The sequence below is a fragment of the Geotrypetes seraphini genome, chromosome 18 (assembly GCF_902459505.1).
Source record: "Geotrypetes seraphini chromosome 18, aGeoSer1.1, whole genome shotgun sequence".
NCBI classification, from domain to species: Eukaryota; Metazoa; Chordata; class Amphibia; order Gymnophiona; family Dermophiidae; genus Geotrypetes; species Geotrypetes seraphini.
The window spans coordinates 19,599,711-19,623,429 of record NC_047101.1 but is presented as its reverse complement, the minus strand read 5'-3'; the positions used below and the strand labels follow the sequence as shown (position 1 = coordinate 19,623,429).

The 23,719-nt window shown below is 41.1% G+C and overlaps 2 protein-coding genes across 7 annotated transcripts in view; one reads left to right on the top strand and one right to left on the bottom strand.

Moving 5' to 3' along the window:
• FAM114A2 (family with sequence similarity 114 member A2) overlaps positions 1-7,929 on the bottom strand; it is a 55,278-nt gene extending 47,349 nt beyond the window's left edge. For 2 of the 4 annotated variants that reach the window (XM_033927239.1, XM_033927242.1), the window contains exons 1-2: positions 7,560-7,695; positions 1,649-1,896 (exon numbers count right to left, since the gene is read on the bottom strand). In XM_033927239.1, coding sequence (XP_033783130.1) covers positions 1,649-1,837 — 189 coding nt within the window. In that variant the 5' untranslated portion in view covers positions 1,838-1,896; positions 7,560-7,695. Of the gene's footprint in view, positions 1-1,648; positions 1,897-7,559; positions 7,696-7,814 lie in introns of those variants that run through there. The other 2 variants (XM_033927240.1, XM_033927241.1) reach the window with 2 other exon arrangements.
• MFAP3 (microfibril associated protein 3) lies at positions 7,622-13,048 on the top strand. Of its 3 annotated transcripts, none has more exons than XM_033927245.1 (3): positions 7,622-7,746; positions 10,440-10,897; positions 11,305-13,048. In XM_033927245.1, exons 2-3 carry the CDS (start codon positions 10,552-10,554, stop codon positions 12,087-12,089), a joined length of 1,131 nt encoding a protein of 376 aa, XP_033783136.1. In that variant the 5' UTR covers positions 7,622-7,746; positions 10,440-10,551; the 3' UTR covers positions 12,090-13,048. The 3 variants fall into 3 exon arrangements, with proteins under 3 accessions (XP_033783136.1, XP_033783134.1, XP_033783135.1); XM_033927243.1 differs by lacking the exon at positions 7,622-7,746 and adding an exon at positions 7,799-8,003; XM_033927244.1 differs by lacking the exon at positions 7,622-7,746 and adding an exon at positions 8,015-8,103.
• The last annotated feature ends 10,671 nt before the right edge of the window (positions 13,049-23,719 follow it).

The following is a 23,719-nucleotide window of genomic DNA, read 5'->3' as shown; positions in this document are numbered from 1 at the left end:
ACGCACTCCTCCGTCGGGCGGGAAGGCACTCGCGCACGCGCGGTGCGGCCAACTAGAACTTTCTAGTAAAAAGGTCCGTACCGTGGGCTCCGTCGGTGACGTCACCCATGCGTAAAGAATATGCTGCCTGCTTGTCCTGGGATAAAAAGATCTTTACAAAAGATCAGGCTAACAGGCTTGGAGTAGGATTTGCAAAAAAAACCCAACAACAACCCCCCCTCCCCCCCCCCGCACACACACACAAACAATACTACTCTGACAGTGTGCTTTATAACATATGAGTGCAATACAATTGGGACCTTATAAGAAATTTAAGAAGGTTTGGGACCCATTGACAAAATTTTGTTAAGATTGATTATTAGTTTTAGCCCTTTGATTATACATGTCCAGGATGGGTGGGTGGGATGGGGAGGGGGGATATGCCTTTAATTTATTATTTGATCGCAATTTTATTTGTCTTGATCATTGGTGTTACTCTTGATTGTCTTTATGCTGTATGAAAAGTTGGGTGGGTGGGGGGAAGGGATGTGTATTTATTATATCATTTGACGGAATTAAGTGCTGTCTATTGTTTGATAATATGTTGCACTTGATGTTAGTTTTTAAAATGAATAAAGATAATTGAAAAAAAACAATCTGCTCTCTTTTGATATGCCTGGAAAGTGTAGCAACACGTACTCAGGTAATGCACACTTCACATTTAAACTGTTGGAAAGATAAAAGTTGTATGCATTATTTTTTTGTTAAAAGAATATACATTAAAAATTGTCTAACTGTTGCAATCAGAGCACTTCAAAACTGGAATCACTGGAATGTACTATCATATGGAACAACAAAGTGGTTCTGTTTCCTTGTTTTATCATTCATAGATTGAGATTCTTCTACTTTCTGCTATTCAAGCATAAAATAGGACACATGCAGGAATCCAACATTATCACAGTCTCAAAAATAAAATACCATTCCCCCACAATGCAGGTGAGTATTAGCAATAAATCTAAGACACTGAGATCAAGCTCCGCATACCCTGGTTTAGCTGTGAGGTTCACTACTGTCACGGTGGGCACAAAAGAAACCAATTTGAAGACATTGTTTCCCCTCTCTTCCTTGTTCATTCTCACATGCGCCACAGCTTACTCTGGTCCCAAGACCTAATCGTTCACCAACAAATCAATCTAGGCTTCCCTCTCCCAGCTATTAGGAGAGCCAACTCCAGTTAACTGGGCTGCAAAACCTGCTGATGAGACATTTCAGAATTATGGGGCACCCCATGATATTAATAAAAATGTAAATACTTAAAAGAAACATGCATGGTATATTTATATATTTTTAGATATTTATCTATGCATGATTTCTTTAACTATGTATTTATAATTTTGGTAACTTGTGTTTTGGTTTTACTATTCTGCCCTGCAGTTTTGCCTCTTGACACAGCCTTCTGGCAAAACGTGGCCACGTCAAGCATAAAATTATTGTCTCTTGAGTTTTATACTTGTAGGTCTGCTGTTTGTTTTCGCTGTGTTTAAGTGACGTCAACATCTGTCATTTGGGAACGGAACCTAGATTGCCAACCCACTTCACACAGGCCATCAACCAAGCTTTCAGAGAATAATGAGGTGAAAGGTTCTTTTTCATATTATGAGCCACCTACTTCCCAAAGCAAACCTGCCTTTTCCACGTCTTTCGGAACTTGTTGCTCAGCTGAAGTCACATCACTGGGAAGTTTGGCTTCAGGTCTTTTGCGGGTCACAGTTGCAGGTTCATCCTCAAGTGGGCCACAGCTATCACCAGGGGCAGGCTCCTGTACCTCTGTCACATTTTCTTCTTCCTGGCTTGCCATCTCGCTTGCACTTTTCACGTTCTGGAGTTTAGTTTTATTGGATATTTTGCAAACATTTCCTAGATCAGAAAACAGAAATTATACATACCGGTACATCATGTAAATAAAAAATGAAAACACATATTTCTGAACGCACACTCGTAGGAATTGTGGATGCCTGGAATGCGCTCCCGAGAGAGGTGGTGGAGAGGAAAACGGAGACGGAGTTCAAAGAAGCGTGGGATGAACACAGAGGATCTAGAATCAGAAAATAATAGTAAATATTGAAGAACAAAGGCTAGTACTGGGCAGACTTGCACGGTGTGTATCCGTATATGGCCTTTTGGGTCAAGGATGGGCTGGGGAGGGCTTCAATGGCTGGGAGGGTGTGGATGGGCTGGAGTGAGCTTTGACCTTCAGTTGTTGGAACCTAAGAAGAGTACCAGGAAGAGCTTTGGATTCTTGCCCAGAAATAGCTAAAAAGAAAAATTTTTTTTTTTTTTTTAATTGAATCAGGTTGGGCAGATTGGATGGACCATTCAGGTCTTTATCTGCCATCATCTACTATGTTACTATGGAGCTGTTATCGCCGTGGCCAGCACTATAAACTGTGCTACAGTTTTGTAAAAAAAAAAAAGGGGGGGGGGGGGGTTTAGGCGCCTACAATGTAGGCCAGTAAAACTCTACCCTACATTACCGACATCTAAGCTTTTTGATAGGCGCCATTAGGCACAATTCTGTAAATGACACCTAAGCATGATTAACACACAGTTGGCACCGTTTTTCTAGGTGTCTGCCAATTTAGACGCTGTTTACAGAATCCGGCCCTTAATGTGAAAGCTACTCCAGGAAAAAGTACCCGCAGAGATTTTTCTTGTCTTTATTATATTTGATACTTGTTTTTTTAGCCCGTTACATTAACGGGTGGCTAGCAGCGTCACCTCCACAATTCTCAAACCAGGCCTTCCTCCTTCCCTTTCCAATCCCGATACAACGCCACTTATTATCTACTTCTCTCCTCCAGGTCGGACTAACCGGACCCTCTCCTTCCTTCTTTCCCTCCTACCCTGAACTTTCTGATTTCCTGGATTTTCCCTTTTGCCTCCTCCCCGATGTTTTTGACATGGCCCACCCTCTCGCCTTAACTTCCCCCATTACATTTCTCCGGCCCTCCAAGAATCCCCTACACCCTCGCCCTTCATCTCCTGCTGCCTGGCCGACTCTGGCAGAATTATTTGTAAGTTTAAAGTTGCCGCCGCGGCTCCTCTCACGATCCCCGCCTGCGTTGGACTTCCGACGCAGGTGGGGATCGTGAAAGGAGCCGCCGCCACGTCTTTGAACTTAAAAATACACTACGGTAAGGCACTAAGGGAGCAGAGAGCAGGCCAGACCGAACATCACCTTGAGGTCCGCAAGTGTGCTTACACGGAAACAGAACTACCTGCCAGGGACCTACTGATCACGGAAAACAGAACATGCAAGTAGGAGTGCGCATGCGCGCTTAGGGTTTTATTATTATAGATACCGCTTGTACATGAGTATTAAGTGATTTACAAAATTAAATAAAGCACCTAAGAGAAAAAAGAACATCATTCATATATTCAAAGATAAAAATAGAAAGAAGATGAGAAGGAAGGAAGAGCCCCAGAGAGATATGGAGAACCAGGGAAAGTGAAGCAGAGTGGTTACATTGCAGAGAAAATGATAGAAAAGTCAATCTAACAAGATAAATATAAAAGACTATATCAGGAAGGAGAAAAGAAATAGAAAAAATGAAATAAGGTACGAGTAATTGGAGGGAGAAATTGCAGTTAGTGGGAGACACTCGTTTTCAGATTATGGAGAGTATCGCCTAGAGCAAGGCTGCCCAAATCCAGTCCTCGAGATCTACTGGCAGGCCAGGTTTTCAGGATATCCACAAATGAATATGCATGAGAGAAATTTGCATACCAAAAAAAGGCAGTGCAGGCAAATCTTTCTCATGCACATTCATTGTGGATATGCTGAAAACCTGGCCTGCCAGTAGATCTCGAGGACCGGCAGCCCTGGCCTAGTGCAGGGGTAGACAAGTCCGGTCCGCGAGAACCGGAGCCAAGTCAGGTTTTCAGGGTATCCACAATGAATATGTATGAGATGGATCTTCATGCACCGCCTCCTTGAGATGCAAATCTATCTCATGCATATTTATTGTGGATAACCTGAAAACCTGACCTGGCTCCGGCTCTCGAGGACTGGAATTGCCTACCTCTGGCCCAGAGTTCTATCGCGTTGATGAAACAGAATTGATTTCAATAGTTTTCGGAAGGAGAAGACTGTGTCTGCTTTTATCTGTGAATACTTTGCTCGTAAAACAGAGAGAGTTAAAACCTGATACACTGTGGTTGAGCACATTCCATGAGTTAAAAAGTTTTTTTAAAAATTTATTTTAAAAATTTAAAAGCACCAAATACACATTTGTGTTATCTGCCCTAACTCCACACATGCCCCCAAATTCTAAATATGGCATCTAAAAAACTGAGCAGAACGGCTCTTTGGGCCTCTTTATCAAACTGCGCTAGCAGCTTTTAGTACAGAGTGCCCTGCTGAATGGCCTGCGCTGCTCCCGACGCTCATAGAGTTCCTATGCCTTTTTTAGCCAATAATTTTCCTCTCTGCACAGTTGAATTATTCATGATTTTCATTATATAAGCTATGGTATTAGTTTGTAGATATGATTTCTGATGATTGTTTGTGTGTCTGTTTTATTATGTTTTTACAAAATTATGTAAGTAAAATATGTAAACCGTTTAGTTTTAAACAGTATAGAATCTTTTTAAAAAAAATTGGATGAACAATAACACAGCAAAGGAGACAAAACCAAAGAAGTTAGGTGTGAACTATTTATTCAATGTCACAAATATGAACGCATATCAATGATGAATAAAATGCATATATATCAAAATCATGATATAATAATGATACTAAATATAAAAGGAGAGCAACGTTATCGAAAGCATACAGATGTTCAAAGGCATTCTAAACTGATTCGGTCCCAGTAACAAACTGATGTTGACTTTTTTCTTTCTTTTCCTCTTTATTATTATATTTATATAATAATATAAATATATATACTGCACTTTTAAAATTTTAGTCAATATCAGTTTATTACTGGGACCGAATCAATTCAGAACGCCTTTGAACATCTGTATTATTATATCATGATTTTGATATAAGTGCATTTTATTCATCATTTGATATGTGTTCATTATTTTATCCCTCATAAGATATGTGCTCTTTTTTTTAGTAACCCGATTCATTCTTATATGTAAAGTATCATATTTATTGGTTAACACAATATATTGTGTTTTTACGCATTTTTGTTTTAATGTTTCTTTGTCATTAGGCCTTATTATTGTTTTATATTTTGCATTTCTGATTTTAGACTCCTGATGCAGGCCTTCGGCTAAAACACGACTCGTGTCAAGTCAATTTGTGGCACTGAATAAATTGTTCCCACCCAATTCCATTGGTTTTGTCTCCTTCGCTGTGTTATCGACTGTTAGTATTCTGTGGAGGATTTGTTTTTTTTCTGTTTTTGCCTGCCAAAAGTTAGATGCCAGGCCTCCCTGCTTTTATTGATGTTATCCACACTCAATGAGACTACAGTGGGCAGCCTCAACCACTTGACATGGGCCATAACTTGCAATCAGGAAAGCTAGACCTGTTACCAGAAAAATCCTGCTGCACCAGTTCAACCTGTACTATTTGCTGAAGGCAGAGAAATGTCAATAGAATTTTGGCTGCAACACTTATAGAAACATGATGGCAGATATAGGCCAAATGGCCCATCCAGTCTGCCCATCCGCAGTTTTCATTATCTCCTCCTCTTTCTAAGAGATCCCATGTGCCTATCTCATGCTTTCTTAAATTCAGACACTGGAATCTTAAGCTTCTCTGTCTCCATCTGTTGCTGAGGGAACATCACTAATTAGTCTGGACTGGTCCAGCAGGATGATAAGGATCATTGTTTTTCTGTGACCCTTTATAAGACTTTGATATATATTACTTTGCCACATTTTCTCAAAGGCAATTTTATTTCAGCAGGATTTTACAAGTCCCACTGCTGATTTCATGGTCTCATGCACTTTATATAAGCATTCTTAACAGCAAATGGTGACCGTTATTGAAAAATAAATCTTTTCTGTATATGTTATTTTGCATCTCTCTCATGTTTAGTCAGGCAAGCACTGCCAGCTTGTGGGTGACCAGTAGGGAGCATTTATGCACCTCCTTGCAATAATCCTTCAAATGCAGTGCTGGCAGCATCAGAGTTTCATAACCCCAAACAGCTCAGCCTGGCAGCCTTGGAATAAAGAGCCACATGGCCCAACCAGAGGCAGGAAACCACTGTGGTCTGCAAATTACAAAGGTAATGGAAGCAAACAGGAGAATTGTGCTGATGAGAGCAGTCAAAAAAAAAGAGACAGTGAGTTGAGATTTTTGGAGCACTTTGATAAAATCTAGCATGACTTAAAAGCAGCAGGATTGAACTCCATTCAGAAGCTAGGCTGGCCAATGTGTTAATAGAGTCTTTATTGGGATAAATTTCAAACTCGTCTCCCTAGTCCAAGGGTAGGCAATTCCGGTCCTCGAGAGCCGGAGCCAGGTCAGGTTTTCAAGATATCCACAATAAATATACATGAGATAGATTTGCATCTCAAGGAGACAGTGCATGCAAATCCATCTCATACATATTCATTGTGGATATCCTGAAAACCTGACCTGTCTCGGCTCTCGAGGACCGGAATTGCCTACCCCTGCCCTAATGCAAACATGGGCAAATCCGGTCCTTGAGGGCCGGAATCCAATTGGGTTTTCAGGATTTCTCCAATGAATATACATTGAAAGCAGTGCATGCAAATAGATCTCATGCATATTCACTGGGGAAATCCTGAAAACCTTATTGGATTCCGGCCCTCAAGGACCGGAGTTGCCCGTGTCTGCCCTAGTGTATAGTTCAAAATAATCTGCAGGTAAAAAAAGGTTTTGCACCAAAATGTCAAAAGGAAACCATGTACAATTATTTGCTTTTTTAAAACTGCAACAGATTGCAAAGCACCCATGGAGAGTTCTGCAACTGCTTTTAACATGAGCCAATTTTGGCCAGAAAAATAATGCCAACAGGTTCCACACATTATTTTTGCAGCACATCCTAAACCAGGGGTGGGCAGCAAGGGCCGCAATCCAGCCGGGTTTTCAAGATTTCCCCAATGAATATGCATGAGATCTGTTTGCAAGCACTGCCTCCATTGTATGCAAATAGATCTCATGCATATTCATTGAGGAAATCCTGAAAACCCTATCCTAAACACACAAGAATGCTTCTCTTCTATAATCCCAGCTAAAAGTGCACAGGGGGTCACAGGCCAAGATGAAAGAGGACTGATTTGAAAGTTCAAATTCAACAGGTTCAATGGCATTCAAAATAGTCTTACTGTGTTTAAATTTTATTGGCATCTGATATAGAGAAGTTTAGGGCGGTATACAATTTTTTTTTCTATCAGATACTCTAACAAACGAATGCAATTAAAAACTAAAAATAAGCCAGGAGAGAAAAACTTAAGAATTTGAAACTAAAAAGCAAATTTCGAGTGGGGGGGGGGCAGTTTGCTCCATATTTATCAAAGAGAGTAGCCCAGGAGGTGCAATAACTGAGACCACCAGACATGCACTTGTCCCATTCGTTGCTCTGCTCCTCACTCACCTGGGCGCAGAATCCAGCACAGCACCCCCTCCCCTCCCGGGGCTCAAAGCCGTGCAGACGTCACGACTGGACACGCCACACACAAGCGTCGCGCTCGGCAAACCAAACAGAACTCCCACCCACGCAACGTCACCAGGGGCGCCACGTCGAGGCACGCCCGCTGCCGCTTACGTCACACTCGTCGACGGTAAGTGGACGCCGAAACGCTGCGCTGTAGCGTTCAACAAAAGCTGCCACGTCACTGTTGCGCGTTACCTGCTGTAGAGGCGTTACGTCACTGTCGAAGGAATAGCCCTCCCCCTTCCTTCCCCAATGGTTCATTCCGGCTCTGCGCGGCTTCGCTAGCAGGGAGGGGAAGTCAGCGCTGACCTCTGACCCAGGAAAGGAACGGTCCAAGCGTATTTCCGGCCTGTCTGCTGAACGGAAGTTCTGCGAGAGAAAACGGTCGGTTTTGTTTGTAGTTGGACTAGGGACGGCGCAAAGTGGCTCCGAAGGGGGGGAGGAATGCTTAGGCTGATTAGAAGCAGCGAGGAGGACCTCGGCTGTAACTACCGGGTTCAAAAATGGGGGAAACCACGACCCTGAACCCGGCGCCATCCGGGAAGAGCTCGGTTTTAGGGCTCCTTTTAGGAAGCAGCGCGCGCTAATTTGCCAGCGGCGCTAGCTGCTACCGCCTCCTCTTGAGCAGGCAGTAGTTGCGTGCGATAAAGCGGCTTGGTAAAAGGAGCGCTAGGGCTTAAAGGAGGCGGTAGATTTTCAGCTACCGCGCATGGTAGTTTCGTGCTTGCGCTAAAAACCCTAGCGCACCTTTGTAAAAGGAGCCCTTAGGGGTCCTTTTATCAAGCTGTGGTAGGGGTTTAATGCGCAAAATACCGCGCGTTAAACCGCCTGCTGCGCTAGCCGCTAACGCCTGCATTGAGCAGAGGTTAGTTTTTTGGCCGGCCGCGGGGGTTAGTGATGAAATGTCCGACGCGCTAACCCCACTAGCGCGGCTTGATAAAAGGACCCCTTTGTGTCATATTTCGTTTTGCATTTTATATAGCGTTAAGACGAGTCATTTTGTCCTGGCCTGCTAGCATTGATGCTTCAGCTTTTCTGGCTCTCTCTCTCTGTTATTTGTTAACTGTATAGTGGTGTGCAAAAGTCTGGAACCACTTGTGAATTTTGCATTCTTTCCACTTCCTGACCTTTTATTTTAAATTATTTTGTTGTTGACCCAATAGATTTGTGTTATAAGGGAAACATTTGGCTATTAGAATCATCTTTTTATTCTAGCTTGGCCTTAAATTGCTGAGATTTAAAACTGCCATAGTAATCGTTTTTCTGCGTAAATCGAGTCATGTACTTCACTGGCCAACAATGTACATGTGAGCGTCGCCTATCCTTCATATTCATGTAGGTTTTGTGTGTCAGTGAAAGCTCAGTATTTGGTGGGCCACCCTCTGTTCTTGAGCACCTGTCTGCACTGAGTAGGCATTGAGTGAACCAGTTTGATGAGGTGATCATGGGTTACAATGTGATTTCTGGCTGCGATGAGTGACTCGGTCAACTCACATTTTGATGTTGGATGTCTCTTGGATATCGCCCATGCCTTGTATCACAAGTTCTTGATTGGATTCAGATCTGGAAAGGAGGCAGACCAGTCAATTGCCTCAATGTTGTTCTGACGCTTCTAGTTGATCACCTGTTTGGAGCAATGGCAAGGTGCATTGTCATCTTGGAACAGGAACTGGCCTGGAAACAGTTGCTCAGCTAATGACACCATGCACCTTTGTAGTATTGTGATGTACTTGGTTCTATGAACCATTCCATCACCGATGTGCAGACATCTGATACCACTGGCAGCCATGTAGCCCCCAGACCATGACCTTCAAAGGATGCTTCACGGTGAGGTTGAGGCACTCAGGCTTGAAGATTTCTCTAGGAAACCTTGTCACCTAGGTGTGGGCCTGGTTACCACATAGGCAGAAGGTGATTTCATCCCTGAAAAGCACCTTTTCCCACATTTCACATGTCTAGCTTGTGTGCCCACTCGATCTGGTTGCACCTTTGGACGTCAAGTCATCAGTGTCTTGTTGCATGCTTTGGAGCCCCGCAGACCAAAGTGTGGGCACTGGGAATGAACTGTTGATGAGCTGACACTGACATGATGACACCAATCTGATCTCACTCATCACTGACACAAGAACACGCTCCTTCATGTCAGGTTCCGAGTCTTGTTTATGGCTAATGCAGAAAGTGTATGAAACACAGAAAGACCACATTTTTTACCTGTTACCTAAATGTCTGGACTTTGATTGGCTGATGAAAGCAGCCTCTCCTGATTGACCAGAAATAAAACGTGCTGATTGGACAGTCTTGATCCAGTTTTGAAGCATAATCTGTAAAAGTTATAGTGTTCCAGTATCAACAAAATAGTAAAATTAGAAACATGTGATCTTAAAAAGTTGATTCTAATAGCCAGATTTATCCCTTATGTGGTACACAGACAAATCTATTGGGTCAACAAAGAAATTAAAAGATCAGTTGAAAGAATGCAAAATTCACAAGTGGTTCCACTATAGTAGTTAGTCTATTAAGTTTCACTTCTTGCTGCCTTTCACTGGTGAACTGTTTGTGAACTAGCCAGCTCTCCCACTCTGGCTAGATGAGCACTTTATGACGGGAAACCTCTTTCATATTGGGGCATTCTCCCATGGGCAGATATACAATAAAACAAAATTGTAAATTCCAAAAATAAAAATGGAACGATTGGAAATGCAAAATCCCAGCCATCAATAGCTTTCTGTTTTATGTTGTTGTTGGTGTTCTCTGATCAGTTAACCATGTTTTTGTTAAGGAATTTAATCCAGCACTGCTTTTCTGTATTTGTTTTTGCAGAGGAACACCTCTGGTGCCCTGTTTACTTGAAAAGATCACAGCATGGCTGAATTCAGGAAAGCCTGACCTTTGCATCAATGAAGATCTTTGGTTAAATAATGTAGAGACTTTGATGGTCACTCCTCTGCAACATATTTTGGAGTTAAACATTTCTACTCTATCTTCCATGAATCCCTATTGCTACTTATTTGCCTTGATAGTCAATACTTGTGTCTCAGCTGATTTTTTTCTGGGAAATGTAACCATTAGCAGAACTAATACAACTGATCATAAATCCTTTCCAAACAATGTTTCACTTTATTCTGACCTACATGGGTTATCAACATCTCCCACGCACTATGACATCACAGCAAAAGAGGGAACCAGCACTTTAATTGAATGCAATCTTAATTCCAGCCAGTATGAGCAAATACTTTGGTACAATTCTAAAGGACATCTTCTTGTTGAAGATGAAGGAGGTAAGGCTACGGCTTGAAAACATAATTGCCAGCCACAGTGAGTTGTGTTCTGTATTTTGTTGTTGCAGACCTCGGCTTTTATTTCATTGTTATAGGAGTTAAAATGATTTAACTACAAAATCTTCTGGTCATTAAGTGATGATTTTTTAATATGGCTTGGGGAAATCCATTACTTATTCCTGGGTTAAGCAGCATAAAACCTGATTTTCTCCTTGGGTTATTGCCAAGGTACTTGTGACCTGGGTTGGCCACTGTTAGAAACAGGATACTGGGCTTGATGGACCTTTGGTCTGTCCCAGTTTGGCAACTGTTATGTTCTTATGACATTGCATCAGTTTTGTTTAAGAACTCTGTACAATTCATATTTGTTTACTAACTGGTTTTTCTTTTTTTGCTTGTGGCATTAGGTGGAAAATGGTTGATATCAGACAGTGGATCCCTTAATATTACTAGTGTAACCTTTGCTGATCGAGGGAAGTATACCTGTGTAGCCACCAACCTAAATGGCACCTCCATTCATACTGTCACCCTGCGGGTTGCCTTCATATCAGGAGACATGGGTATTTACTATGTAATAGTCTGCTTAATCACTTTCACCATTACCTTGATCCTTAACATTACCCGCCTCTGTATGATCAGCAGCCACCTCCGCAAGACAGAGAAAGCTATCAATGAGTTCTTCAGAATGGAAGGAGCAGAGAAGTTACAGAAAGCCTTTGAGATTGCTAAGCGTATTCCAATCATAACTTCAGCTAAGACCCTAGAGCTGGCCAAGGTCACCCAGTTCAAGACCATGGAGTTTGCCCGCTATATTGAAGAACTAGCCAGAAGTATTCCTCTCCCGCCGCTCATCCTTAACTGCAGGGCATTTGTGGAGGAAATGTTTGAGGTGGTACGGATAGATGATACCGATCAGATTGGGGAAGGAATGAAAGAGAACCAAGCTCTTGGCGCTCAAGGAGAGATCTACATTATCAACTCTCAAATACAGCGGAGCGGCTCTCCTAGCGCAGACTCAGATGATGGGTCAGTTCACGAACAAGGCCAGGAGATAGCAGTCCAGGTTTCTATCCACCCTCAGTTTGAAACCCAAAGCATTGATACTACTGTTTCCCGTGACAGCTGCCATTCTGCCCCTTCTGATGAAGCTATATGTACAGTGAACCCTCCTAAAGCTTCTGTTTGTATATGATTTTAACTGGAGCTTACAGAGGAAGAGCAGAAGAGTCCCCAAGATGACAAGCTGGACTGGTCACTTGGCAGTCAGTAGTTTTGTGGACTTTCATTTGATGAATCATCAGAATCTAATAAAGCATGAAAATCCATTATGGCAGAGTTTAAATCCTTAAATATACATTTTGCAATAAACTCTGATTAGCCAGAAACCCTGATTATAAATCATACTAAAGTAATTCCTTACACAATTTTATATGAAAAAATAGGACATATTTCACGAAAGGAGCTATTTTAAACAGCTCAGCCTAGCTGACTTTTTTTTCTGCTAGATAAAGACGTTATTGCTTACAGTATTTGTTTTTCCTTTTGTTTGTTCTTAGCAGCCAGGACTTTGACAGAAGTCAGGTGAAGAGGAGTAATGACATCACCTCCAGTATTTTCCCTCCTTTTTCAAAGAGCTTTTCATAAATAGAGCAAATAATTGAACAATCTCCTGTAAAACCAAATAAGCAGGATCAGCCCCTTCAGAGCTATTTACATCGTTGTTCATTGGTCGACCACTAGGTGTTGCCATAAAAGCAGCATTTCTCTTATCCTAAAAATTGTAACTGGTGCTTTTACATCTTCTAACAAGTAGCACTAACTGAGGTATTAAGCTAGCTGCAGAAATTGAGAGAAAACTTCTTTTTTGATTTATTCATATGGTATACCACTTCCATCAAACAAACTATTAAGTGGTAATCCTTTCTAATCTTCACCATTTGAGACCAGATGTATTAAGCATCCCCCTCCTCCCCATGGACATAAAAATGAGACAACCTTTTTAGTATACATGACCCATATATTGTGTGGCAACCATTTCCAACCTAATCCTCAGGGCATACCTAGTCCCATTAGAATTTTCAGTCTCCACAATGAATATGCATTCAAATCTAGCTCATGAATATTCATTGTGGATATCCTGAAAACCTGATGGAACAAGGTGTGTCCTGAGGACTGGGTTGGAAATGGCTGATCTGTGAGATGCATTTTGTATCACTTTCCAAATGCTTAGCATTAGGAAAATAAGAGTAATGCTGTGCTACCTTTATAACTTGTCCATCACAAAACATAACTGCCCCTACTTTAATAATTGATTTTGTATTAATCTTAGTAATGAGGCCAAAGCCAAAAACTGAAACCTTGTAGTATGGCAACCTCTTCTAATTGTTTCTGTGCAAGCTTCAATTTTTGTCGGCTCAGGAAAAACTCGTACTAAGTTCTGATGTTGTTTGTGGTTGAAATAGAACCTCCTTTTTGTTTCATGTAACTACACTTCCCCCTCCCCATTCGCGGTTTCGGTAATCACAGTTTCACATATTCGTGATTTTTTTGGGGAGGGGGAAAAAAGAAAAAAACATCGTTGAGTCTTCCCGGCCTTACCTGGTGGTCTAGCGGGCTTTCGGGGCAGGAGCGATCTTCCTATTCTCCTGCCCCTTGCAGATTGCCATTAGGAAATAGCTGTAGTGAGTTCCCGTCGTAGTCTCGAGGGCTGCTGTGAGTTCCCGTAGTCTCTTGAGACTACGACGGGAACTCACTACAGCTATTTCCTAATGGCGATCTGCATGGGGCAGGAGCGTAGGAAGATCACTCCTGCCCCGAAAGCCCGTTAGACCACCAGGTAAGGCGGGAGGGAGGCGGGGGTGGGTAAGAGCCGGATATTCGCGGTTTTTCGCTATTCGCAGTCCGGCTCTGCCCCTACCCCCGCAAATCCGGAGGGAGAAGTGTAAACAAGTTAGTCCAGTGCAAGATCATGCATTCCTCCATTGTCTTTGTTGAGCAATGTAAGGAATAGAGAAACATATCCTATCCTATGACAAATAATATTATACCAGGTTATCACAGCATTGAATGTGATATTATATTGCATCTGTGCAAGCAACAAAATAAGTTCTGTGTGGCTTAGAACACTAGGGACTCCTTTTACAAAGGCACGCTAGCGGTTTAACGCATGTAATAGCGCGCGCTAAACCGCCGGACGCGCTAGCCGCTACCGCCTCCTCTTGAGCAGGCGGTAGCTTTTGGCCAGCGCGTGATGAAAAGTGGCGTGCGTTAACTCCACTAGCATGGCTTTGTAAAAGAAGCCCTAGGTTTTAATATAAGATAATTACCATTGGCTTAGAGTGCGGATGTGAGATCTCTGGATTATTCTTGCCCTCCGCCACATACACACAGTAATCAAATTGCTAATTTCAAAGGATAGGAATTGCAATCATATGTCAGAAAGACTGACTGTGCAAAACCAATAGTCATTCCTAAATCGATTTAACTAATTTCAAAGTACATTGTTTTGTATTGAATAGTGTCAGTATGTGCTTTACCCAGTTAATTGTGATTATTGACACTAGTTTTGGAGCTAGAATACCAATTGTTCAGATGGAAATATTTGCAGCTTTGGGAGATCAATGATATGTATTGCTCTTCCCATGTACAGAATACCAGATCATGCTTCTTTGATATTCTATTATGCTGTTTCGTTATTGACCCTGCTCCACTATAAGGCTGTTTTGGCCTCTCTATATGTCTGTTCTGAAAAATCTCAGATTTGGAACTGGCACCTCAAGCACTTATGTGAAAAATGATATACTGTATATACTCAAATATAAACCTAGATTTTTGGGCAAAACAAATGGCCCAAGAATGGGGGTCTTGGTTTATATTTGATTGGACAGTCTTGATCCAGTTTTGAAGCATAATCTGTAAAAGTTATAGTACTTTTAAGTTACTACTTAACATTTCTGTAGTGCTGCTAGAACTACACAGCATTGTGCATTGAACATGTATGAGATGATCCCTGCTCAATAGATAAACAAAACAATAGGGAAATTCTCACAGAGGGAATGATAAAACAGGCCTGGACCCATCTCAGGTCTCTCCCCAGGCCTACCTTAAACTCTGCTGGTCCAGTGGTGGGCAAGGGCAATCCTTCTGTGCTCCTGTCCTGTGCAGTCTCGCTACTCAAACTGGCTGCCACATGTTCCCACAGTAACCTTGTGAGACTACCATGAGTTCAATTTATATTCGAGTCAACCTTTTTTCCCTCTTTAGGGTGGAAAAAAGCTTACCTCTGTTTATATTTGGATAGGTTTATATTCAATTATATACGGTAATTAAGCCATATTTTCAGAATCTACTGTAATCAATGGTTATCTTTCCTTATCCAAGGATTGAAAGAAGACTGCTGGACTGCCGTCAAAACCCACTCCAGCCTACTGCTTTGCCGGCAACTCCAGTAGTTAGACTATAAGGACAGTGCAGGGCGGTCTTTGTCCCAGAATGCCAAAGAAAGACCATGATCAGGTATTTTATATCACATTCATTGTTGGTTTAATCATGGATTGATGAGTGTGTTGGGCAGATCAGATGGACCATTCAGGTCTTTATCTACTACCATTTACTATGTTATTAAAACATTTCCTGCAGATCTCAGGGCAGATTTTTTTTTTCCCACATGATTGCAAATATCTTGTACCTTTTAGATTTAAAGCATTAGTTGTTGCTGAAAGAACCATTTTAAAATAGGGTTTTTAAGCAATTCTTCAGTTACTTTCAATTCTCATGAGAAATTATGTTGCTTTAAATTATTCTGGCATGCTGTTAACAGTTATAATATAGGAACTTACGAGGCCTGACGGTTAAGTTCATGAACTTGCCTTCGTGTGCATATATTGGCAGCACTGTACAGACAGCATAGTAAGGTTTCATAACCTTGGTATATAAGTGTCTCACAGCTGTGTTCATATCGACATGTGGCAGTTTGGTTTTTTTTGTGTGTGTGTGCCAGTGCAAGGATGTTGGAGTTTGAAATAGAGCAATGAACATTAAATTTCTTGAATACCACTAGTGCATCTGACTGCTTCATCTTCTCTCCCAGAGCCATAAAGTCACTTTTGATACGTTTGCAGGGGTACCTGGCAGCATCATTAGTGCCAATGTGAATGAGCTGCATTGGATTGTTGTCATCGTGTTATAAAGGTGCTTGTAAAGGGAACAGATTAGTAAGAGAGAGCCAAGATAGTCTGTTTTCAAATACATCTGTTTGCTTTTTAAAGAAAAGTTACTAGAAGATTGTGCTGAACCCAAAGTTTGGAAACAATGGTTTGTACATGAAAATCATGGAAACTGCGCTTGCATGCCGACTAGAACATCTGAACTGCTTGCATTTTGTGAGTGAATTTCAATCAAAATTATATTTCATCCTGTGATGCAGTGGGTATTGGGTGTTGGCAATCGGGCAAAAGAATAGATAACTTCAAAGAAAGCTCCCAGAACTTTTAGTACAAATGACTTGAGAAACAATGTCTAAAACATTTCATTGTTTATCCGTGTAACATTTTAGTGCAGAGTTCACTGCTATAAGTAAATGTTTTGTTCCATATATGTGATTTCTAAACAGGATACACATTTTCTTTTCTCCTTGTCCCCTTTCATCTAAAAATATTGTTTACCAAAGCTAGATTAGGAGCCTCAATTGAATCTTAGTTCTCAATTTTTTTTTAAACCCACTGCTCTCCCCCCTCCTATTGTTTTTCCCCTTACTCGTTTTATTTACTATCAATAACTTGTATTTCTTTCCCCATTTTTTCCTTTTGTATTATATGTTTTGTCAGGTTAGTCGAATTTATTTGGTTTGTTTCCCCCAGAAACTTGTAATTTTACTGTTTTTGTACATCGCTTAGAATTTCCATAATAAACGAATAAAAAGACTGAATTATTGCAGTGTGGAATTTTTATTTTCAGAGGAAGGGGTTTTGTGGGTAAGTGAATTTATTTCTGTGTTTTGCTGAACAGATTAATTCTGTTTGATTTATTGGGCTGCAGTAAGGATGTAAATTTGCTAGCATGCGTTCTACTTTGTTAATATGTTTTAAAATTTAGTGTATGGAAAATTGAATTAATGCACATTAACTTGTGAGGAACATGCATATAATTGATTGTGCACATAATGTGTGTTTTGAAAAAAATGTTGCTCAAGTGAACTGAAATTTCTGACCTATGGCATATCCCTAGTCTACAGCTAAAAGATGAAGGTTTTTCGTTAGTTTAGTTTTTCCGTTTTTCTCATGTACCCTCTGTTCTAGTCGGTGTCCCATATATTTGTTGGTTAGTATGTGTTCTTTTATAGCTGCAGTCTGCATAATATGATTTTGATTTTCTGTAGCTGTAAGTGAACCAGTCAATTTGCAGAATAAATCTGAATGGTCATACCTGTAAATTAGGTATGGAAGATGCACAGTTTTTGTTATCATTTACTTTATCGAAGTACAGCCCGCGGTTTACAATAATAAGTAACTATATAGGACATAAGCAGAGTTGCAGGTAAGAGAGAGAAGGAAAATTACATACCAATTAAAGAATAACACGGGGGAGAAATTTTTCCCCGTCCCCATGGCAACTCATTTTCCTAGCCCCACAAGTTCTTTTCCTGTCCCTGCCCCATTCTTAGAAGCTCCGTCCTCATCTGCACAAGCCTCAAACACTTTAAAATCATAAGTAGCAACATTCTAGACCTCAGATTGTGATGTCATAATGCCTCATTCCACCAATGCCTAAGCTCCGTCCTCATCTGCACAAGCCTCAAACACTTTAAAATCATAAGTAGCAACATTCTAGACCTCAGATTGTGATGTCATAATGCCTCATTCCACCAATGCCTAAGCTCCGTCCTCATCTGCACAAGCCTCAAACACTTTCAAATCATAAGTAGCAACATTCTAGACCTCAGATTGTGATGTCATAATGCCTCATTCCACCAATGCCTAAGCTCCGTCCTCATCTGCACAAGCCTCAAACACTTTCAAATCATAAGTGTTTGAGGCTTGTGCGGTTAAGGCAGAGCTTACAGGAATAGGGCAGGTACAGCGACAAAACTCACAGGATGGGAAAATTGAGTTCCTGCGGGGACAGGGACAAATTTGTCCCCGTGTCGTTCTCTAATGCCAATCTTTGCAGGGTTCCAAACTAATGCTAGCTGTCATTGTTCTTGGTGTGCTACTCACTAAATTGTAAATAAAACCCTCAATAGGAATGCTTTGAGACCTTTCTTGAAGAGTTGATAGGGCATTTCCGTTCTTAAATAGCAAGACAAAAAAAAAGATGGGTCTACAACGCTCACAATAAAACAGAGAAACATGATAGTAGATAAAGGCCAAATGGCCCATGCAGTCTGCCCAGCCACAGCATCCACTATCTCCTCTCCTTACGAGATCCCACGTGCCATCTGGGGGAACATTTAGATTTAGAATATAGATGGTTACATGAAGGAACCATCAGTAAATTTAACTAAAATGAGCCCAATGCACATGGAGTCAAGAATAAGGTATTTAGCCAGGGAGAGAGGAACTCATGAAGAATCTTTTATAGGAGGATTAGGATTTCAAATGTGATCCTATAGGACATACGGAACCAGTGTTCTTTAAAAAAGTAGAGACACGTGGTCTCATTTTCTGGCACCTGATATCAATTTCACGGGCCTGTTTTGAAGAAGCTGGAGCTGATAAAGGTTAGACAATAGTCCAAGTTTCTGGTTTGTTTATTTCCCACCCTTACCTAGGGTGGGCACATACAAAAATACATACAAGATCGACAATAAATACACTAGACTCAGGGCACTGGTCTATGACCTAAGGACTGCCGTGTGAGCAGTCTGCTGGGCACGATGGATCACTGGTCTGACCCAGCAGCGGCAGTTCTTATGTTCACTAACAAAACAGAGCAAAAGATACAAACAATTAAATACATACAATTAAATAAATACTGTTATCATCTACTCCTCATTAACAACACAGTCTCACACCCTGCAATTCATCTGGCAAAAAAGCACTGCTGTAGTGTTTTATTTTCCTTTGAGAAGTGTTTGTTTTTTTTTCCTGATAACTCTGGGCCTGCCTGGAAGTAAGGCAGCCCAGGAGTTGGTCTCTTGGGGACTTACTGAAGCTTGGCTGAACTGTTAGAAGCCAGTATTGTTTAATTTTCCTCTTCTTTTGGGCTTGATAATGATGCAGGTTTAAACTGCATGAACTTACCTGAGAGTTTGAGCTTTCCACCTTTTGGGAAAGGTGATATAATAAACCTGAACTTTTTTTTTGAAAGCCAGAACTGTTTGGGGAGTTTACTATTCAAGTTTCAAAAAAACCCTCTCCTTTTGTAGCCTTTGGTATTCTCACCCTGAAGGGCCATTCTCCTTTTTGAGTGGCGCGCTTGTCTCGGCGAAGTCACCTGCCACGGCACTATGGCTACCATAGCGAGGGCCGGGCAGGCGATAAATTGAAAAATCTGGAGTATTTGAGTGCTTTTATTGGCTGGTTGGCTCATCATACATGAATTTTACATCAATGGCTTCCTTAGGGGTCCATGGGAACTAAAATTCAACTGCTGAGAAAAAGAGCACGTTGAGTGGAGCAGTTGCCTTGTGAGTTCAATTCAGACAGCAGCTCCTTGTGACTTTGGACACGTCACTTAACACTTCACTGCCCCAGGTTCAAATAAGTACCTGTCTAAAATAGATAAACTGCTTGGATTGTAACCACACACGGGAAAAGCACTATACAAGTTCCATCCCCTTCACCTTCTCTTATTTCGACCTCCCTCCAACGCTTCAGAAAACATTTGAAAACTTGGCTTTTCTCCAAAATGTAACTACTCCCTCCCTCTCCATTATACTAAGTCCCCTCTTTCCTTCCTTTTTACCAAGCCCTTCTTCTTTCCATTGGAGTTCCTTTCTTTATTAATTCCTGTAAATCGTGTCGAGCTCCACTTCTGTGGAGATGATGCGGTATATAAACTTAAGGTTTAGTTTAGTTAGTTTAGTTATTTATCAGTTATAACTTATTATTATGTAACGGGATCTGTTTATTATACCAAGACTAACCTGAACAATTATTTCTGTTCAACACTAGAGGTCGCTGCTGGAATGATAGTGGAACATGAAGTGTTTACATTCCTTAAAGCAGTATAAGGAAACCGGCAAGAATTGCATTCTCCCAGTACTTAGCTGTTTACTAGCAACGAGGTGGAGAATACTGCTACATGTGAAAGAGAATCGAACTAGTACTAAACACCTTTGCAGCCTCATGTACCGTAATGCATGAACGTGCATAGCAAACCACTTAGTTTATTTTCAGACTTTTGACCATTTTTCCTGATTTTTAGATGTTTGGCTTATTACACGCATTTATGTTAAAAATTAAATGAGCATTAGCGCTTTATAAAGCATGCAAATCAGCTTTATGCAAATCAACTAATGAATGCATATTGTACTAAATGGTAAAACACTTCATGGGATTAAACCCAGCATCACATAGCTATAAGTTCAGGTCCCTCTTTCCCACATGCATCACTTTGCACTTGCTCACATTAAACGTCATCAGCCATTTTGACTGGAAGTCTGGGCATCAAAATGGTGTGATGAAGCTACTAAGTAGTAGATTTGAAACAAACCAGAGAAAATATTTCTTCACACAATGTGTAATTAAACTCTGGAATTTGTCGCCAAAGAATGTGGTGAAATCAGTTAACTTAGCAGGGTTTAAAAAAAGGCTTGGATAATTTCCTAAAAGAGCAGTCCATAAACCATTAATGAGATGGCTAGTGGAAATCCACTGTTTATTCCTAGGATAAGCAACATAAAATCTGTTTTACTACTTGGGATCGAGCTAGGTGCTTGAGACCTGGGTTGGCCACTCTTGGGAACAGAATGCTGGGATCTTTTCCAGATAAGCCCCGCCACTAATGGAAAAAGTGGACGCGCCAAAAGTTAAGCCCCGCCACCTTTTGCCAGCGCACGCAACCTTAACCAGTGAAGTTCTCAGCACAATGCCCCCACAACGCGGCGTGATGTGTATAAAGTAAAGTGGGGGGAGGTTCCCCCCCCCGCCCCCCCGTCGGAGCACCCAAAAAAGATTATAAAAAAGAGGCTATGAAACTTAACATTATAAAAAATAGGATAAACTGTCGACCATTTTTTTAAGGGCTCCAACGGGGGGGGTGTGGGGGGGGAACCCCTCCCCCACTTTACTTTATACAGATCGTGCCTCTTTTTTATAATCTTTTTTGGGTGGCGGGGGTTAACTTTTTGGCGGGGCTTATCTGGAAAAGATCCGAATGCTGGGCTTGATGGACCTTCGGTCTGTCCCAGTATGGCAACTCTTATGTTCTTAAGTCCAGGAACTGATTGCAGTAGCCATAACATGGATAAAAATTAGTGATCAAAAAGCATTGGAGGGGACTGCATTACAACTCCACAGCTAGCTAAATGCAAAATTCCATAGCAGGAAATGGGAATAGTTCCAATATTTACATACAATTATGCAGCCACCCTTCAATTACACTGTATATCTATTTTATCGATATAGGCAGTTCTTAGTCATCAAGTATTGAACTATGCATAAGTAACTTATAGTTAAGTACAGAACATGTAACTACAGCAAATCATGAGGATTTATAATTGCATAAGAACTTACCAATATTATAATTACAGTGTTACTACTGAATAGCATAACTAGTAGATTAATTATTGAATCAGACAATGACTGGGTACTTCTGGGTTCTTAAGTACTGAACACTATTGTAATGCAATCATTATTGTTCAGGAGTTAAGCACAACAAAGAAAAATGGGGAGACCCAATGATCAACAGTGAAAACAATCTACCGATGAAAACAAAAACTGTGGATACAGATGTTCTGGAGATAATTTATTAAACACTGGCATATAAAAACATGAAAATTCAATTTAAAAAGTACAATGATAAAAAATACAGTGATAAAAATCCAACCGGACCCAACACGGTCCGTGTTTCGGCGAACATGCCTTCCTCAGGGGTCCAATGGTTTGCAAACTCCCATATAAAGAATTGGACTGAAAACAGTCTATTGTCTTTAAACCTGTGAGCAAAGAACACCGCAGACAAGCTGAAGGAGCAAAAAAATGCCCATCTGTAGTAACCATTATCCCTCTCCTTATTGGCTAAGGCTCTTAGCATTTGCATCTCCTCTTGCTATAGGCTAAGGCTCTTTATACCTGCATTGTGAGGTCATAGGGCTTTATGGTTATAGAAACATTGTAACATGATGGCAGATAAAGGCCAAATGGCTCATCTAATCTGCCCAACAAAGAAAAATGGGGAGACCCAATAATCCACAGTGAAAACAAAAACTGTGGATACAGATGTTCTGGAGATAATTTATTCAACACTGACATATAAAACCATGAAAATTCAATGAAAAAAGTACAATGATAAAAAATACTGTGATAAAAATCCAACCGGACCCTACACGGTCCGTGTTTCGGCAAACACACCTTCCTCAGGGGTCCAATGGTTTGCAAACTCACATTTAAAGAATTGGACTGAAAACAGTCTATTGTCTTTAAACATGTGAGCAAAGAACACCGCAGACAGCTGAAGTAGCAAAAAAATGCCCCTCTTACAGCAACTCTGCCTTCCAGGACACCCAGCAAAAATAATAATAATAATGTGGCTGAGAAAAGCTGAAAGGGATATGAGGTGACGTTATTATCAGCAACGCTTCCCCATCTATCTGCGCGAAGATTTGCCCATTGGTTTTTGAGCTAGACTTAAACTTTCATTGAGAAAATGATGGGCAGATGGATTTAGGCACTGAGCAGTGGGTATAGACATTTCCCTGTGACAGAGAAATCAATAATACTGTATTTCTAAGTGATCCCTTTTGAAAAAGGCTACAAGTCTGGTAATGCACTGCAAAGCTTTATTCAGAGAGAGAATAAAAACTGCAGTCCTGTAACAGACAGAATCAGGTCACAGCTGGAGAACTGTATCATTTCCGTCACAGGTCTGGGAGTGTTAACAGGCCAGAAGGTATGGGGGAGCGAGGGAAGATGGAGAAAGAGAGGACATGAAGGTTGTAGAACAGAGGCTCTTAATATTTTCGTGCCATGGACCCCATTGAGAGTCTGGTGAAACCTATGGACTTCATCTCAGAAAAATGGACTTAAGTGCATATAATAACATACATAGGATATAAATTTTATTCCAGAGAAAATCAAGTAAGTCTCCCTGGAGAAGCGGAGACTTAGAGGGGATATGATAGAGACTTACAAGATCATGAAGGGCATAGAGAAAGTGGAGAGGGACGGATTCTTCAAACTTTCAGAAACTACAAGAATGAGAGGGCATTTGGAAAAATTAAGAGGGGACAGATTCAGAACCAATGCTAGGAAATTCTTCTTCACCCAAAAGGTAGTGGACGCTTCCGGAGGGTGTGATAGGATAGAGTACGGAATTGGGGTTCAGGAAGTGATTGGATGAATTCCTGGAGAAAAAAGGGATAGAAGGGTATAGATAGAGATCATTATACAGGTCCTGGACCTGATGGGCCTCCGTGTGAGCGGTCTGCTGGGCAGTATGGACCCCTGGTCTGACCCAGCAGAGGCACTGCTTATGTTCTTAATTATGCTCAAATACAGTTATCAAAATATTTAGAAAAGCAATAAATATGTGTTGAGCATTATCAATCACATTCTTTCAGAGAAAAAGGTACTTCACAAAACCAAATGTCTATCTTCACTCCCCCCCCCCCCCCCCGTTTTACTAAACCGCGATATCGGTTATTAGCACAGGGAGCCACGC

Excerpts from the sequence above, each read along its gene's own strand:
- MFAP3 (XM_033927245.1), top strand. The coding sequence starts at position 10,552 with ATGGTCACTCCTCTGCAACATATTTTGGAGTTAAACATTTCTACTCTA. Across the intron at positions 10,898-11,304 it reads TCTTGTTGAAGATGAAGGAG|GTGGAAAATGGTTGATATCA; the intron begins GTAAGGCTACGG and ends TTGTGGCATTAG.